This window comes from Rhamphochromis sp. 'chilingali' (assembly GCF_963969265.1).
Source record: "Rhamphochromis sp. 'chilingali' genome assembly, chromosome: 9".
NCBI lineage: Eukaryota > Metazoa > Chordata > Actinopteri > Cichliformes > Cichlidae > Rhamphochromis > Rhamphochromis sp. 'chilingali'.
The window spans coordinates 18,413,671-18,431,947 of NC_137936.1; the positions used below are offsets into that span (position 1 = coordinate 18,413,671).

Consider the following 18,277-nt stretch of genomic DNA (forward strand, 5'->3'; position numbering starts at 1 on the left):
AACATCTTGTGGTATTTAGGCGGACGATAAACCACAACACACAGAGTAATCCGAGGGCCAGTCAATTCCAATAACACACACACACACACACACACACACACACACACACACACACACACACACACACACACACACACACACACACACACACACACATACATATATATATATAAACCAATTATATATATAGTCTTAACAGATCAGGTCTAGTAAAAGTGGTTAGAACGTAAAATATAGAGTTCTAACCACACACACACACACACACACACACACACACACACACACACATATATATAAAGCAATATATATATATATATATATATATATATATATATATATATATATATATATATATATATATATATATAATTGCTTTTATTTATTTTCTAGGTGGAGGTGGGTGAGAGTCTGACAGTTTTCCTGTTGTGATTTCATTTGAAATTTATTTTCTTGTTGCTGCTTCTGCACCACGTACAACGCGTCCTGAACGCATCTCTTGTAGCGAGCCACTGCATGTCACGACCAATCAGAGATCAGAACAGTACAACGTTCCACACTTTCAACCGGAAAAGTGATTGTAAACAAACTAGTTGAGAAGTAGTTTTCTCGCTGTGGCGTTTAAAAATGTTTTTAACTTTTTCTGTTTTATAAGATAAGTAAGCGACTAGACAGATTAACTGATACGATTTTTATAATTTCGAGTAGCTGCCGTCGCGGACGATTGTAAACATTTAGGGAGCTACTTGCTAGCGTTAGCTACAGAACGCGACTCTCGCTGCGATAACAGTTTAGCATTATTTAGCTCCAATGCCTCAAGAAAGAGAGGAGACTCTTCCTCTGGTTCGTTCCCTGAACAGTCAGATACCAGTTAAAGTGCTGTTTTATAACCATAGTCCCCGTGTCGTACGGCCTTTGTGGATAAATTACCAGGGAGAACCGCATCCTTACAATGACATACAACCAGGGACTGGACGGAGGATGCACACTTACGTCGGTAAGACGGCTGCTTGCACGTTACCAGTGCATAAAGCGATTAGCTAACAAGTGGCTCTTTGTAGCTTTATTGTAGCAAGGGTGCTTACTCAGGTATTTCTAGAGATTTAAAGCTTTGTTTTGTGTAAAAAAAGCAATGAGTTTTCTCGGAATGCTGGTATCACCTGAACGCAGCTTTCTCAGAGAAGAACCCAGCCCAGACTAAAGGAAAACGATGGATGTCTAGGATTAGGTTTACTACAAACACACACACACATATATATATAGACCTGTTTTTATGCAGGTCTGTTACATATGATGTCTTTACAGACTGGAAGTGAGCTTTCAGTTGTTTTGATTATCATCTGTGTTGCCAGCTTCTATTGATATTTGTGCTTAATTCTGTAATGAACCTTGTACTGACTGACTGATTGACTGGAGGTTTTTTGTGTAATTTTAATGATTGTCTCTTTGTTTAAATAATATGTTTTAGTATTTTGTCTGTCTTTTAATTCCGAGATTCATAATAATGATAATAATAATAAAAATAATAAGCCATGTCTTGGAAACTGAACCTAGAATTGTATCACGAAAATCATGAAATAGTATCACCTTTAAAGCATTACTCTTGTATATTTGTACATATTATATATATTTTCTCTTTATACTGTTCATATGTATATAGTGCTGAAAAACTGATTTCCTGTGTCGTTCAGTGGTGCTTTGGTACTCTCAGCCTCTCACTGAACGGGATCCTGTGACTGACCAGCATGTCATGGAGTGGGTGGGAAGTATTATCCAACATTGTCTTTATTTTGGACAACATCCACCTCTCCGACACCACCTTAACGGAGTCCAGCTCCATCCCCACAACACTACTGGCCTTACGGATCAGTTTATAAGCCTGTTAGCATGAGGCGACCCTCAGCCTGCTCCCCCAGCATGCAACGGCATAGAGGATTGCACTGGCCACAACAGACTCGTAGAAAATCCTGAGTGTTGTCCGGCGGATGTTGAAGGACCTCAGTCGCCTTAAGAAAATAGAGGCGACTCTGGCCCTTCCTGTAAAGTGCTGTGGTGTTTTTAGCCCAGTCCAGTTTATTGTCTATGTATACTCTGAGGTATTTATAGTAATTCACAATGTCAACATTGACCCCCTGGATTGAAACAGGGGTCAAGTGTTTCCTGGTCTTCCTGAAGTCCACGATCAGTTTCTTGGTCTTTGCCACGTTGAGCTGAAGATGATTCTGCTCACACCACGGGACAAAGGAGTCGACCACAGCCCGGTACTCTGTCTCATCATCTCTGCTGAGGTCAGGTAATCAACAATCCAGGACACCAGAGAAGCATCCACCTATATCGCTGTCAGCTTATCTCCCAGGAGGGTCGGCCTGATGGTGTTGGAAGCACTGGAAAAGTAAAAAAACATGACCCTCGCAGTGCTCGCTGGCTGGTCGAGATGGGTGTAGACACGATTAAGCAGATAGATGATGGCGTCCTCAGTTCGGAGACGGGGCTGGTAAGCGAACTGAAGGGGGTCCAGATGTGGTCTGACAATGGGTCGGAGCTGGTCCAGGATGAGCCTTTCCAGAGTCTTCATGATGTGGGAGGTCAATGCCACAGGCCTGTAGTCCTGGGGGCCACTGGGGCGTGGCGTCTTTGGTGCAGGGACGAGGCATGATGTCTTCCACAGCACTGGGACCCTCTGCAGACCCAGACTCAGCATGAACAGCTTATGGAAGACTCCACAAAGCTGGGGGGCACAGGCCTTGAGGATGCGGGGACTCACTCCGTCTGGTCCAGCAGACTTGCCTGAGTGGAGTCTCCTCATTTGCATCTGAACCTGGTCTGCAATGAAAGTGATGGGTGTGGGAAGGGTGTCAGGATTCTCACCGGAGGCGACAGCGCTATGTGGAGAGAGAGGCAGGCACAGTGGTGTGGCTCTGGTACAGTAGGTGGGGTCTTAGGACCATTCTGGGTTACGCTATTTTATGGTGAGCGTTAGGCTGCGATTTTGTACCTGTTGATCCCTAATCTCGAAAAGGTACAACAAAAGGACAACGCAAGTTATCATGGCGATATACCCTGACAGGAATTTAACCACCACCCCAGTGTGCAGTTAACCCAGGGTTAACTGTTCGTAGTACAGGCCTCAGGCTTTAACTCTTAAACAGTGTTTCCGCTTGTATCTTTTCCAGGTCACCCGTGGATGTTCAGAGATGCAGAGACCGATGACCCTCTCAAGGTCAACAGCAAAGAGCTGTTTCTTCCTAAGCCAGCAGGGGGTGGAAATGTGACATATGCCAATATCAGTTTACCAGGTAAAACATCAGTTATATTACCTGAAGTCTCTGTGCCATGCAATTATGATTTAGTAGTAAGTATGCATTAAGCTAGTTTCAGAGTATACAGAGTGATTGACATATTGATCAAATCATACAGGATAATTTCATGAAAAAATACGTAATAGTTTCTCTGGATATTATAGAAATTTTACCAGTTGTTTTTCTTTTTTTCATCAGCAATTTTCAGGGGAAACCACACAAAATAGTGTGACAGATGTTGTAATGTTTTAATTAAGAAACTCTGATGTTAGTATTGTTTGATTCACTTTTGGCATAAGAAGTTTTGGTAAATTTAGAGACAAACTGATCTATATTTGGATTTGTGAGTTGACAAAAAATCCCACACTGTTAACAAGCGTTTGTTTACACAGTTTACAGTCTCAAGGATCGAGCTCTTCAGGTTACTCGGCGTCTTGTGCGACCAAACGACTACAGGAGCTTGGAAATAGCGTGGTCCCTCCACGAGGAGCTCGAAGATCGCCCGAGTGTTTTGAAAGATCTCCAACGCATAAACCAGCGAGTAGCCCAACATCTGAAAGAGAACACACAAGGGCAGGAGGAGTGATGATTAAGGCAGAATGGATATTTATCACATAAGGACAGATGTTCTTGCACTTTCCGAGAACGTAAAGAACTTTAAAGATGAAACACAGGACTTACTTCACAGTGGCTATAAACACATTTTTTGGAAATCAGTTTCAGTTTGATCTTCTGTTTGTTTGTCACAGTTGTTGAACAGAAGAAAATGTGTTTTTTCCTTTTTTAGTAAGAGTTATATGTAATATAAATCCATCTTCTGTATGTAGCCACATTAGAATTCAGAGATCTGTGTTGTTCATATTCTTATTAGTAATGCTTGATATGAGGTTATCTTGCCATACCTGCACAATTCCCTTCAAAAATGGATGCTGTGTTGTATTCTATTGTTGTAGCTGTAATCTGTCAGAAATATTGGGTTATTAGGAACAGGTGAGACTGTCATAAAGGTTAACTCGCAGATGATTTCCAATGTGGGGAAAATACTGTGACCGAGGAGCTTATCCTCTTGTTTTTGTCTTCTTTTCTGTCTTCTTTGTAATAATTTTCCTGATGACACATTGCTGCTGTATGTAAAAGAGTTTTATTTGTATATTGAATAAAATATATACAAGTTTTATTAATGGATGGACGCCTTGATACCTTGGAACACTCTTCAGTTTACATTGCTGTTTTAGTTGTTGGTGCTGTCTCTAAATAAAGCAAATGTATAACAGTTATGTTTCACAGGATGTCCAGGGGATGTGAGGAAGTAATAGTTGTAAGAAAAAGAAGATTTCAGGGTGACCGCTAAGCCATTGGATTCAATTTTCCTGTTGACTCCTGGGGGAGCATAGGTCCGCAACAACACCACGCCAACGGACTCTGTTCTGGGCTGCTCTCTTTAGCTGGGTCCACGTCATTCCGACGGCCTTCACTTCGCTCTCGACAGATCTTCTCCAAGTCTGTTTGGGTCTCCCCACTTTCCTTTTTTGCCTTGTAGGTTCCAGTCCAGTGCTTGCTTTGCGACATTGTCGAGTGGTTTTCGAAGTGTGTGGCCTATCCAGCCCCATTTTCTCTTCTTGATGTCTTGACCGACCGGGTTCTGGCTGGTTCTCTTCCAGAGGTCTGTGTTTGAGATCTTCTCAGGCCATCTGCTGTTGAGGATGTGTCTCAAGCATTTGTTGATGAAAATCTGTATCTTACTGGTAGTGGTCTTGGTCACCCGCCACGTCTCGGACCCATACAGAAGCACTGCTTTCACATTGCTGTTGAAGATACAGATCTTGCTGTGCTGAGATAAGCCATTGGATTCAGCAGTAACAGAAAAGCTGCAAAAATTACAACGTGGTCAAAAGAAGTGTCCTCTACTAAAACATTACAAAGACCAATGCCATACAGACCATCCTCTCCTCTACACATCTCTGCAATTAGCTGAGTGTAGTCAGCTGTGCCTAACTTACTGCCTCGAAAAGCACATTTTCACAAGAGTCTATGCAGTCCTTTGAAAAACATGTGCAATGCTCAGAAAAATCAACTTTGCAAAGTTAAACAAACCACAAGATTTCTGCAGCAATATCCTTTAGACAGATGAGAGCAAAGAGGAGATGCACAGTGCCACATTTCCAGAAAACCAAACACAGACGCCAACTGTCCAGCCACACAACCTGGGTACCTTGCAGTCATTGAACAGACCAGGAACACTTTTGTATACCAAAACAGAATCCAGTGAGGCTGTTTGTGCAACAGGTAAAGCTTTGCTCAAACTGGTTCATTCAACAGGACAACAATCCCAGGCTCAGCAGCAAATCTACAAAAGAATGGCTAAAAAAGAAAACAATCAAGGTGTTGTGCTGTGGTGGGACCTTAAATAGAGCTGTGTGTAAATTAATGCCAAGATAATTAATGCATTTCTTTACATTTTAAAACAAGAATAGATGAATTCTAACAAGTTGGTATAATTAATACAGGTAACAGCGTAAATGGGTACACAGGTGTAAAAGCAATTTATGCAATCCTGTATGCTGTATCAAAAACAAAACAATTAAACATCCAATGAGCATCTCAAGGACATCTCGAACAACGTAACCTCCTCTGTGTGCAGTCATACATGCCCGCTTCCCTTTCTGTGAGGATAACAAGTAAATAAAGGAACGACCAGGATATCACTGAGTTACATGTATTAGTGTCTCTAATTTGTTGCTCTTCTGGTTAATAATACAAAAATGTATCCATTTATATTTTATATTAATTTATGATATGGCTTTTTTTTAATTAATACTTGAAAATTGTATCATAATAGCAATGACACTGCTCAGACTTCACGTGTAATATACCCGAATAACCTCATGCTGTTGGCACTTCTGTAGCATCTCACTCACAGCCTACATGTGGATGCCCTCTTTCAGGAACAGATCACAACCTGAAATCATAACGTGCTTCTGTTTGCTCAGCAGGGGCACTGTTGCCAGACATGTTGCTAAGTGACAAAGTAACACAACACATTGTTGTGTGTGTGTGAAACGAGTTGAGCTGGGTGCCGTGTATCAGGAGCATGCAGGCGGGGGAAAAGGAAAAAAACAGCACTCAGGTCGTTTCAGGCGAGAGCTGTAAGACCTCAGCTTTTCTCTGCGTCTCTCACAACTGTAAATAATTAGATCTTGGATCCAGAGTTCATCATCCTTTTCATTTTCTCCGCCAGCAAAACATTTTGGCCGAGGAGTCACCCAGTTGTCTTCCCACACCTGCAGACAGATCACTGGAGCAAAATGAAAACAATGGTAAGAGTAAAACGACAAGAAATCCTGCCTACCTGCAGAGCCGCAGACAGATTACTACATCATAAATTACTGTGAGTTGGTGTCATGGTTATTCCCACATAGGTACCAGTTTATTTTGCGTCACTTCCACCATCCTTGTTAAAAGAATCAGGTTTGTGAGAATAATCAAGTAAAAGAAACTGGCCTTTTCAAGAAAAATGTCTCTAATTTCTAATTTGTGTTTGATTTTATAATTTATTTAAGTGGCTCCGTCTCATGGAGGTAATTCTGCTCTAGACCGCACCACCGGCAGCCCGTTACCTCCCCTGACTCAAGACGAAGGTGCAGGTAATGATTCTCTTCCCTCCCTCTAGTGAGCATATAGCAGGTGTCACATCAGAGTTGGTGATGAACTCTTAATTTAGGTATCGGTCTCACTGCTGAATCTTTATTTTGTTTATGTTTTTTCCCTTTAGGCACATTAAAAAAAACCAGTGTTTCACCTCGAAACATGTCCCAGTACAGGAATGTGTTCAATGAGCGCGCTAGGACGGGCTTCTGCTACTGGCTTGTGGAGAAGAGTCCAACATGTTAGTACTGACTGAAGCAAAATATAACACATACAATAATCTGCTTATTGCAACTTTCATGCACGTGTTGCTGGATTATCTAATGTGATACTGACGTCCCGAGTTCCAAAAAAGTTGTGACACTGTGTAAAATGTAAATAAAGACAGAATGCAGTGATTTGCAAATCCCATAAACTCATATTTGACTCACAACAGAACATGGAAAACATATCAAATGTTTAAACTGTGAAAAATCTACCAGTTCAAGATAAATATTTGCTTATTTTGAATTTGATGACAGCAACACATCCCAAAAAAGTCGACACAGGGCTGTGTTTACCAATGTGTACGGTCAGCTCCTCTCCCTTACAACAGCCTGTAAACATCTGGGAACAGAGGAGACCAGCTGTTGAACGTTTGGGGGAGGAATATTGTCCTAACCTTGTCTGATACAGGATTTTAGCTTCACAGCAATTCTGGGTCTTCTTTCTCATATTTTCCGTTTCATAATGTATTAAATGTTCTACTGTGGTGCCATGGTGTTGTAGTAGATCAAGTATATGGTTTAGCATTATCTAAAATAGGTGAGGCCTTCCCTGAAAAGTACATCATCTGGGTATTCGATTTTTTTTTCAGCTGTGTCCATTGTGCACAGAAATTTCTCTAGATTCCCTGAATCTTTTGATGATATTAAGTAGATGATGAGATACTCAAAGTCTTCACAATTTAATGCTCACAATAGAAAAATTTTATGTTCTATTGTGAATCTAATTTTTGATGGCAGACCATAAAATGAATCAAGTGATTCTCACAATCAAAATCTGCTGCACCACAGCAGATGATTGTATAAGAGATCATTCTTATACAGGAATGTTCATGACTGGGATGCTGTTATAAGGAAGGATAATGATACATGACCAGTTTACACATTGACATCTTTTTCTTTTCATTCCTGTAGGTAAAGGATGCAGCTTGGGTGCATATAAAACCTTTCTGGGATTACCAAAAGTTTGAAGAAACAGTTCACCAGACCTCTTCTAAAGATGCCCACATTAGTTTGAAAAGCTGAGCTTGCACTTACTTGAAAATCTGTAAAGAAGTATTATCAGAAATACACATACTTCTAGAAATTTGTTTAATTTTCTTATTTTTTTCTGCACAAGTAATGAGGTATGGCGAATTACAAAATTTTATTTCCAAAAGAGACTTGATATATAGCCTACTCAAGTTCTCTTAGCAAAACATCTTTATTTTGTTTTTAGCATAAGTAATAATGATAATGGCAAATTTAAATTTAATAAGTTAAGCCTCGCCTCTCATCACCTTCATAAGTTGAGTGAAAATCTTGTATATTCCCTTGTGCTATAAACGCTGTATTCGTCTTTTTTATGGTTGACTTTGTCTTTAGTTTCAATTCATTCAGAAATGCCCCTAAGGCTACGTCCACACGTACCCGGGTATTTTTGAAAACGGAGATTTTTCTATGCGTTTGCACCTTTCGTCCACACGTGAGCAGCGCGATCTCCACCTTGGCCAGACTCTCATCTCTTGGCACATCCTGTGCCTCCACAAAGTCACTGTCATTCATTGTGATTGAAGACCTTCGATGTTGACGAAAAGTATCTGAAATGAAGGAAAAATTGAATATTTTTATTTTATGCAAACAAACAAAAGTCAAAACGTAATTTCCCATGATAAAATATTGTTGAAAAGAAGATTCTGTTCCATAGAAGTAACTGCAATGTGGCTTATTTCTGTATACCTGCTTAAACCTCAAATAATATTGAAGGCGAATGGAAGCTTTACTCCTGCAGTCGAGTTCAGCTTGCGAATGCTGTCTGGTGTTAATCTGGAAGGTTTCTACTGTGCCTTTGGAACCCAGGATCGCAAGTTCGATTCCTGCCTGGGGCGTCTGTATCCAGTAAGGGTCCTAAGGCTAGACCCCCTATGCTAAGCGAGCCTACCGCAGACATGAGCGAGACAGATAAATATGAAGGCATGCCGGCTCGGACGTCGCCCGGATCAACAAGGTCCGCGTCAGGTGTTGAGGAACCAGGGCACCCTGACGAAAAGTGGGCTACTGGAACAAGAAGGCATCGGTGGGCAAGAGACGAAAACAGGGCGTTGTTGGAATGCTACTACGCAAGTAACCCCGGCGGAAGGGGCTACATGAATAGGATGACGGACCTATGGATTCTTCGATACCCAACATCCACAATGACGGCGAAACAACTAGTAGCTCAGTGTTCCAACATTCGAAAGAAGGGACTGCTCTCACAGCTAGAGATTGACGAGGTACAACACAAATGCTACGGCAAGGAGGAGTCAGGACGCCAGGTCAGGGGGGAGATATCATCACCTCCACCCGAGATTGGGTACATAGCCCCAAGTGCGATAGGAGAAGGATCGTTGAGTACGAGAGGAACTGACCTGAAAAATAGGATAATGGCCAAGCTTGAAACCTGTATCCCCCGTAGCCGGTTACCAAGATTACGTGAAGTACCCTCAGAAGGTCTGCTAGATGATGTTAATGCAGCACTACGGACAATACCTACAACCACGATTACCGACACTAACAAGCTGATCTACAATACGGCAGCAGTGATCAGTGAGATGCTTGGCTACAAGTTGAACAGCCACAAGGGGCAGTACCCTCCATGGAGAAGGAGGCTAGAGGGCAAGATCAAAGTAGCACGGAGGGAGGTTAGCCAACTAACGGAGTTGCAGAAAGGTGCGACAAAGAAGGTGCCTAAGAAATACAGCAAGCTGTCCATACCTGAGGCCTTGGAAACTGCCAAGCAAAGACTCACAGCCTTGGCCAGCCGCTTGAGGAGGTACACCAGAGAGATAGAAGGCAGGAGAATAAACCAGCTGTTCTCCACAGAACCAGCAAAGGTGTACTCTCAGTGGCAAGGGAACAATAATAAGAGAACAGCACCACCAAGGCTGGAGACGGAGCAATACTGGAAGAGCATATGGGAGAAGGACGCAACCCATAACGGCAATGCTCAGTGGCTAGAGGATCTGAGGGCAGACCACAGCGACCTCCCTGAACAGGGTCCAGTAACCATCACAGTGGCAGATATCCAAGAAAGAGTCTCCAGTATGAAGAGTTGGACAGCACCAGGGCCCGACATGGTTCACGCCTACTGGCTGAAGAAGCTGACTGCACTCCACGAGCGTCTGGCAGCACAAATGAACCAGCTGCTAGTTAACGAGAGACACCCGGAATGGCTAACCGAAGGTCGGACAGTCCTGATCCCCAAGGACCCCAAGAAGGGACCGGTCCCCTCCAACTACCGACCAATAACCTGCCTCAGTACCACATGGAAGCTCCTGTCAGGCATCATATCGGCTAAGATGAACAGGCACATGGGTCAATACATGAGTGGGACACAGAAAGGAATTGGCAAGAATACCAGAGGCGCAAAACACCAGCTACTGGTAGACAGAACAGTCAGCCGAGACTGCAAGACCAGACTGACCAACCTGTGCACTGCCTGGATTGATTACAAGAAGGCCTATGACTCAATGCCCCACAGCTGGATACTGGAATGCTTAGAATTGTACAAGATCAATGGGACCCTAAGAGCCTTCATCAGGAACTCAATGGGGATGTGGCGTACAACACTAGAGGCCAACTCCAAGCCCATAGCACAAGTCACCATCAAGTGCGGGATCTACCAAGGAGATGCTCTGTCCCCACTGCTGTTCTGCATAGGCCTGAACCCCCTCAGTGAGATCATTAACAAGGCTGGCTACGGATACCGACTACGGAACGGAGCAGTTGTCAGCCACCTCCTGTACATGGATGACATCAAGCTGTATGCCAAGAGTGAACGAGACATCGATTCACTGATCCACACTACCAGGCTATACAGCAATGACATTGGAATGTCGTTCGGACTGGAGAAGTGTAGCCGGATGGTAACAAAGAGAGGGAAGGTAGTCAGAACTGAGGGGATTGAACTACCAGAAGGCAACATTGCAGACATAGAGGACAGTTACAAGTACCTGGGGATCCCGCAGGCAAATGGGAACCATGAAGAGGCCGCTAGAAAGGCTGCAACCACCAAGTACCTGCAGAGGGTCAGGCAAGTCCTGAGGAGTCAGCTGAATGGTAAGAACAAGATCCGGGCCATCAACACGTACGCCCTACCCGTGATCAGGTACCCTGCTGGGGTAATAGGCTGGCCAAAGGAGGAGATAGAAGCCACTGACATAAAGACAAGAAAGCTCCTTACCATGCATGGAGGGTTTCACCCCAAGTCCAGCACCCTGAGGCTGTACGCTAAGCGGAAGGAAGGGGGCCGGGGACTGGTGAGTGTCAGCACCACAGTCCAGGATGAGACAAGGAACATCCAAGAATACATTGGGAAGATGGCCCCAACTGACCGAGTGCTCAGTGAATACCTCAGGCAGCAGAAACCCAAGAAAGAGGAGGGAGACGAGGAACCATCATGGAAGGACAGGCCCCTGCACGGTATGTACCACCGGCAGATAGAGGAGGTGGCTGATATCCAGAAATCCTACCAGTGGCTGGACAAAGCTGGACTGAAAGACAGCACAGAGGCACTAATCATGGCAGCACAAGAACAAGCTCTGAGTACAAGATCCATAGAGGCTGGGGTCTATCACACCAGGCAAGACCCCAGGTGCAGGCTGTGTAAAGATGCCCCAGAGACAATCCAGCACATAACAGCAGGGTGCAAGATGCTAGCAGGCAAGGCATACATGGAACGCCATAACCAAGTGGCCGGCATAGTGTACAGGAACATCTGTGCTGAGTATAACCTGGAAGTCCCGAGGTCAAAATGGGAGATGCCCCCAAGGGTGGTGGAGAATGACCGAGCTAAGATCCTGTGGGACTTCCAGATACAGACGGACAAAATGGTGGTGGCTAACCAACCGGACATAGTGGTGGTAGACAAACAGAAGAAGACGGCCGTAGTGATCGATGTAGCGGTTCCGAATGACAGCAATATCAGGAAGAAGGAACACGAGAAGCTGGAGAAATACCAAGGGCTCAGAGAAGAGCTCGAGAGGATGTGGAGGGTGAAGGTAATGGTGGTCCCCGTGGTAATCGGAGCACTAGGTACGGTGACTCCCAAGCTAGGCGAGTGGCTCCAGCAGATCCCGGGAATAACATCGGAGATCTCTGTCCAGAAGAGCGCAGTCCTGGGAACAGCTAAGATACTGCGCAGGACCCTCAAGCTCCCAGGCCTCTGGTAGAGGACCCGAGCTTGAAGGATAAACCGCCCGCAGGGGCGTGCTGGGTGGTTTTTTTTTTTTTTTTTTTATATATATACGCTTTTATTTATTTTCTAGGTGGAGGTGTGTGAGAGTCTGACAGTCCACGTACAACGCGTCCTGAACGCATCACTTGGAGCTGCCACTGCATGTCACGACCAATCAGAGATCAGAACAGTTCAACGTTCCACACTTTCGACCGGAAAAGTGATTGTAAACAAACTAGTTGAGAAGTAGTTTTCTCGCTGCGGCGTTTAAAAATGTTTTTAACTTTTTCTGTTTTATAAGATAAGTAAGCGACTAGACAGATTAACTGATACGATTTTTATAATTTCGAGTAGCTGCCGTCTCGGACGATTGTAAACATTTAGGGAGCTACTTGCTAGCGTTAGCTACAGAACGCGACTCTCGCTGCGATAACAGTTTAGCATTATTTAGCTCCAATGCCTCAAGAAAGAGAGGAGACTCTTTCTCTGGTTCGTTCCCTGAACAGTCAGATACCAGTTAAAGTGCTGTTTTATAACCATAGTCCCCGTGTCGTACGGCCTTTGTGGATAAATTACCAGGGAGAACCGCATCCTTACAATGACATACAACCAGGGACTGGACTGAGGATGAACACTTACGTCGGTAAGACGGCTGCTTGCACGTTACTAGTGCATAAAGCGATTAGATAACAAGTGGCTCTTTGTAGCTTTATTGTAGCAAGGGTGCTTACTCAGGTATTTCTAGAGAAGCTTTGTTTTGTGTAAAAAAGCAATGAGTTTTCTCGGAATGCTGGTATCACCTGAACGCAGCTTTCTCAGAGAAGAACCCAGCCCAGACTAAAGGAAACCGATGGATGTCTAGGATTAGGTTTACTACAAACACACACACACATATATATATATATAGACCTGTTTTTATGCAGGTCTGTTACATATGATGTCTTTACAGACTGGAAGTCAGCTTTCAGTTGCTTTGATTATCATCTGTGTTGCCAGCTCTTATTGATATGTGCTTAATTCTGTCTTGATCCTTGTACTGACTGACGGGTTGATTGGAGGTTTTTCTCTTTGTTTAAATAATATGTTTTAGTATTTTTGTCTGTCTTTTAATACCGAGATTCATAATAATGATAATAATAATAAAAATAATAAGCCATGTCTTGGAAACTGAACCTAGAATTGTATCACGAAAATCATGAAATAGTATCACCTTTAAAGCATTACTCTTGTATATTTGTACATTTTATATATATTTTCTCTTTATACTGTTCATATGTATATAGTGCTGAAAAAATGTGATTTCCTGTGTCGTTCAGTGGTGCTTTGGTACTCTCAGCCTCTCACTGAACGGGCTCCTGTGACTGACCAGCGTGTCATGGAGTGGGTGGGAAGTATTATCCAACATTGTCTTTATTTTGGACAACATCCACCTCTCCGACACCACCTTAACGAAGTCCAGCTCCATCCCCACAACATTACTGGCCTTACGGATCAGTTTATAAGTCTGTTGGCATCAGCGACCCTCAGCCTGCTCCTCCAGCATGCAACGGCATAGAGGATTGCACTGGCCACAACAGACTCGTAGAAAATCCTGAGCGTCTATCGTTTCATTTTACGCTATCGTTTGTTTTGTGGTGTCGCAAAATAAACTGAAATTAACTATTGTAAACTTATATTAATTTCTTAAAGTTCTCTCTTTCTCTTATATTTAATATAACCACACTACGGACGGACAAGCGCCTGTTTTTATGTGTTGTCGTTAGCAACAACGACGGTAAAATCAACACGTGTCCGCTTGTTTATTTTCCACATAAACCTTTCACAATAAAGCTCAAGATCCTGTTGAGATTTTTCAAAATAAACTGAATCACGTGAAAGAGTATGCAGAGAGTTTACGGATGAGAAGTAAACAACAGCTGCCAGGTGCTAGAAAATAAACCTTAGACTCAAAGGTTAGAGCAGGCTTTTCCCCGCAGCACGCTGTGTAATAAATACTCACAAAGAAAACGGCCCGTTACAACTTATGTCTAAAAATGTATAGTTTCATGCATCGGCTAAAACACTGGACTCCAGGTACATGATGCCCAGCTGGAAACACTTCACGCAAGTCGAGCTGCCCGAGATTCACAGAATTTTCAGAAAATGTAATTATATGATGTCTATCAGGATATGAGATTTTGGTCATATCGCACAGCCCTAGTTGGAAGCACTGGAAAAGTCAAAAAACATGACCCTCGCAGTGCTCGCTGGCTGGTCCAGATGGGTGTAGACACGATTAAGCAGATAGATGAGTGCGTCCTCAGTTCGGAGACGGGGCTGGTAAGCGAACTGAAGGGGGTCCAGATGTGGTCTGACAATGGGTCGGAGCTGGTCCAGGATGAGCCTTTCCAGAGTCTTCATGATGTGGGAGGTCAATGCCACAGTCCTGTAGTCCTGGGGGCCACTGAGGCGTGCCATCTATGGTGCAGGGACGAGGTATGATGTCTTCCACAGCACTGGGACCCTCTGCAGACCCAGACTCAGCATGAACAGCTTATGGAAGACTCCACAAAGCTGGGGGGCACAGGCCTTGAGGATGCGGGGACTCACTCCGTCTGGTCCAGCAGACTTGCCTGAGTGGAGTCTCCTCATTTGCATCTGAACCTGGTCTGCAATGAAAGTGATGGGTGTGGGAAGGGTGTCAGGATTCTCACCGGAGGCGACAGCGCTATGTGGAGAGAGAGGCAGGCACAGTGGTGTGGCTCTGGTACAGTAGGTGGGGTCTTAGGACCATTCTGGGTTACGCTATTTTATGGTGAGCGTTAGGCTGCGATTTTGTACCTGTTGATCCCTAATCTCGAAAAGGTACAACAAAAGGACAACGCAAGTTATCATGGCGATATACCCTGACAGGAATTTAACCACCACCCCAGTGTGCAGTTAACCCAGGGTTAACTGTTCGTAGTACAGGCCTCAGGCTTTAACTCTTAAACAGTGTTTCCGCTTGTATCTTTTCCAGGTCACCCGTGGATGTTCAGAGATGCAGAGACCGATGACCCTCTCAAGGTCAACAGCAAAGAGCTGTTTCTTCCTAAGCCAGCAGGGGGTGGAAATGTGACATATGTCAATATCAGTTTACCAGGTAAAACATCAGTTATATTACCTGAAGTCTCTGTGCCATGCAATTATGATTTAGTAGTAAGTGTGTATTAAGCTAGTTTCAGAGTATACAGAGTGATTGACATATTGATCAAATCATACAGGATAATTTCATGAAAAAATACGTAATAGTTTCTCTGGATATTATAGAAATTTTACCAGTTGTTTTTCTTTTTTTCATCAGCAATTTTCAGGGGAAACCACACAAAATAGTGTGACAGATGTTGTAATGTTTTAATTAAGAAACTCTGATGTTAGTATTGTTTGATTCACTTTTGGCATAAGAAGTTTTGGTAAATTTAGAGACAAACTGATCTATATTTGGATTTGTGAGTTGACAAAAAATCCCACACTGTTAACAAGCGTTTGTTTACACAGTTTACAGTCTCAAGGATCGAGCTCTTCAGGTTACTCGGCGTCTTGTGCGACCAAACGACTACAGGAGCTTGGAAATAGCGTGGTCCCTCCACGAGGAGCTCGAAGATCGCCCGAGTGTTTTGAAAGATCTCCAACGCATAAACCAGCGAGTAGCCCAACATCTGAAAGAGAACACACAAGGGCAGGAGGAGTGATGATTAAGGCAGAATGGATATTTATCACATAAGGACAGATGTTCTTGCACTTTCCGAGAACGTAAAGAACTTTAAAGATGAAACACAGGACTTACTTCACAGTGGCTATAAACACATTTTTTGGAAATCAGTTTCAGTTTGATCTTCTGTTTGTTTGTCACAGTTGTTGAACAGAAGAAAATGTGTTTTTTCCTTTTTTAGTAAGAGTTATATGTAATATAAATCCATCTTCTGTATGTAGCCACATTAGAATTCAGAGATCTGTGTTGTTCATATTCTTATTAGTAATGCTTGATATGAGGTTATCTTGCCATACCTGCACAATTCCCTTCAAAAATGGATGCTGTGTTGTATTCTATTGTTGTAGCTGTAATCTGTCAGAAATATTGGGTTATTAGGAACAGGTGAGACTGTCATAAAGGTTAACTCGCAGATGATTTCCAATGTGGGGAAAATACTGTGACCGAGGAGCTTATCCTCTTGTTTTTGTCTTCTTTTCTGTCTTCTTTGTAATAATTTTCCTGATGACACATTGCTGCTGTATGTAAAAGAGTTTTATTTGTATATTGAATAAAATATATACAAGTTTTATTAATGGATGGACGCCTTGATACCTTGGAACACTCTTCAGTTTACATTGCTGTTTTAGTTGTTGGTGCTGTCTCTAAATAAAGCAAATGTATAACAGTTATGTTTCACAGGATGTCCAGGGGATGTGAGGAAGTAATAGTTGTAAGAAAAAGAAGATTTCAGGGTGACCGCTAAGCCATTGGATTCAATTTTCCTGTTGACTCCTGGGGGAGCATAGGTCCGCAACAACACCACTCCAACGGACTCTGTTCTGGGCTGCTCTCTTTAGCTGGGTCCACGTCATTCCGACGGCCTTCACTTCGCTCTCGACAGATCTTCTCCAAGTCTGTTTGGGTCTCCCCACTTTCCTTTTTTGCCTTGTAGGTTCCAGTCCAGTGCTTGCTTTGCGACATTGTCGAGTGGTTTTCGAAGTGTGTGGCCTATCCAGCCCCATTTTCTCTTCTTGATGTCTTGACCGACCGGGTTCTGGCTGGTTCTCTTCCAGAGGTCTGTGTTTGAGATCTTCTCAGGCCATCTGCTGTTGAGGATGTGTCTCAAGCATTTGTTGATGAAAATCTGTATCTTACTGGTAGTGGTCTTGGTCACCCGCCACGTCTCGGACCCATACAGAAGCACTGCTTTCACATTGCTGTTGAAGATACAGATCTTGCTGTGCTGAGATAAGCCATTGGATTCAGCAGTAACAGAAAAGCTGCAAAAATTACAACGTGGTCAAAAGAAGTGTCCTCTACTAAAACATTACAAAGACCAATGCCATACAGACCATCCTCTCCTCTACACATCTCTGCAATTAGCTGAGTGTAGTCAGCTGTGCCTAACTTACTGCCTCGAAAAGCACATTTTCACAAGAGTCTATGCAGTCCTTTGAAAAACATGTGCAATGCTCAGAAAAATCAACTTTGCAAAGTTAAACAAACCACAAGATTTCTGCAGCAATATCCTTTAGACAGATGAGAGCAAAGAGGAGATGCACAGTGCCACATTTCCAGAAAACCAAACACAGACGCCAACTGTCCAGCCACACAACCTGGGTACCTTGCAGTCATTGAACAGACCAGGAACACTTTTGTATACCAAAACAGAATCCAGTGAGGCTGTTTGTGCAACAGGTAAAGCTTTGCTCAAACTGGTTCATTCAACAGGACAACAATCCCAGGCTCAGCAGCAAATCTACAAAAGAATGGCTAAAAAAGAAAACAATCAAGGTGTTGTGCTGTGGTGGGACCTTAAATAGAGCTGTGTGTAAATTAATGCCAAGATAATTAATGCATTTCTTTACATTTTAAAACAAGAATAGATGAATTCTAACAAGTTGGTATAATTAATACAGGTAACAGCGTAAATGGGTACACAGGTGTAAAAGCAATTTATGCAATCCTGTATGCTGTATCAAAAACAAAACAATTAAACATCCAATGAGCATCTCAAGGACATCTCGAACAACGTAACCTCCTCTGTGTGCAGTCATACATGCCCGCTTCCCTTTCTGTGAGGATAACAAATAAATAAAGGAACGACCAGGATATCACTGAGTTACATGTATTAGTGTCTCTAATTTGTTGCTCTTCTGGTTAATAA

The 18,277-nt window shown here is 43.1% G+C and overlaps 3 protein-coding genes across 3 annotated transcripts; all 3 read left to right on the forward strand.

Annotated features, from left to right (window-relative positions):
* Positions 1–539: 539 nt before the first annotated feature.
* On the forward strand, positions 540–4,481 carry LOC308402377 (von Hippel-Lindau disease tumor suppressor-like). The gene is made up of 3 exons (XM_080891178.1): positions 540–994; positions 3,171–3,293; positions 3,689–4,481. The coding sequence occupies exons 1-3, from the start codon at positions 808–810 to the stop codon at positions 3,880–3,882; spliced, it is 504 nt and encodes a 167-aa protein (XP_080747304.1). The 5' UTR covers positions 540–807; the 3' UTR covers positions 3,883–4,481.
* Positions 4,482–6,355: 1,874 nt separating this feature from the next.
* On the forward strand, positions 6,356–8,525 carry LOC308403121 (uncharacterized protein). The gene is made up of 6 exons (XM_080892369.1): positions 6,356–6,442; positions 6,535–6,613; positions 6,716–6,764; positions 6,857–6,940; positions 7,069–7,182; positions 8,120–8,525. The coding sequence occupies exons 2-6, from the start codon at positions 6,602–6,604 to the stop codon at positions 8,173–8,175; spliced, it is 315 nt and encodes a 104-aa protein (XP_080748495.1). The 5' UTR covers positions 6,356–6,442; positions 6,535–6,601; the 3' UTR covers positions 8,176–8,525.
* Positions 8,526–12,608: 4,083 nt separating this feature from the next.
* LOC308402378 (von Hippel-Lindau disease tumor suppressor-like) lies at positions 12,609–16,707 on the forward strand. The gene is made up of 3 exons (XM_080891179.1): positions 12,609–13,041; positions 15,397–15,519; positions 15,915–16,707. Exons 1-3 carry the CDS (start codon positions 12,855–12,857, stop codon positions 16,106–16,108), a joined length of 504 nt encoding a protein of 167 aa, XP_080747305.1. The 5' UTR covers positions 12,609–12,854; the 3' UTR covers positions 16,109–16,707.
* Positions 16,708–18,277: the final 1,570 nt, after the last annotated feature.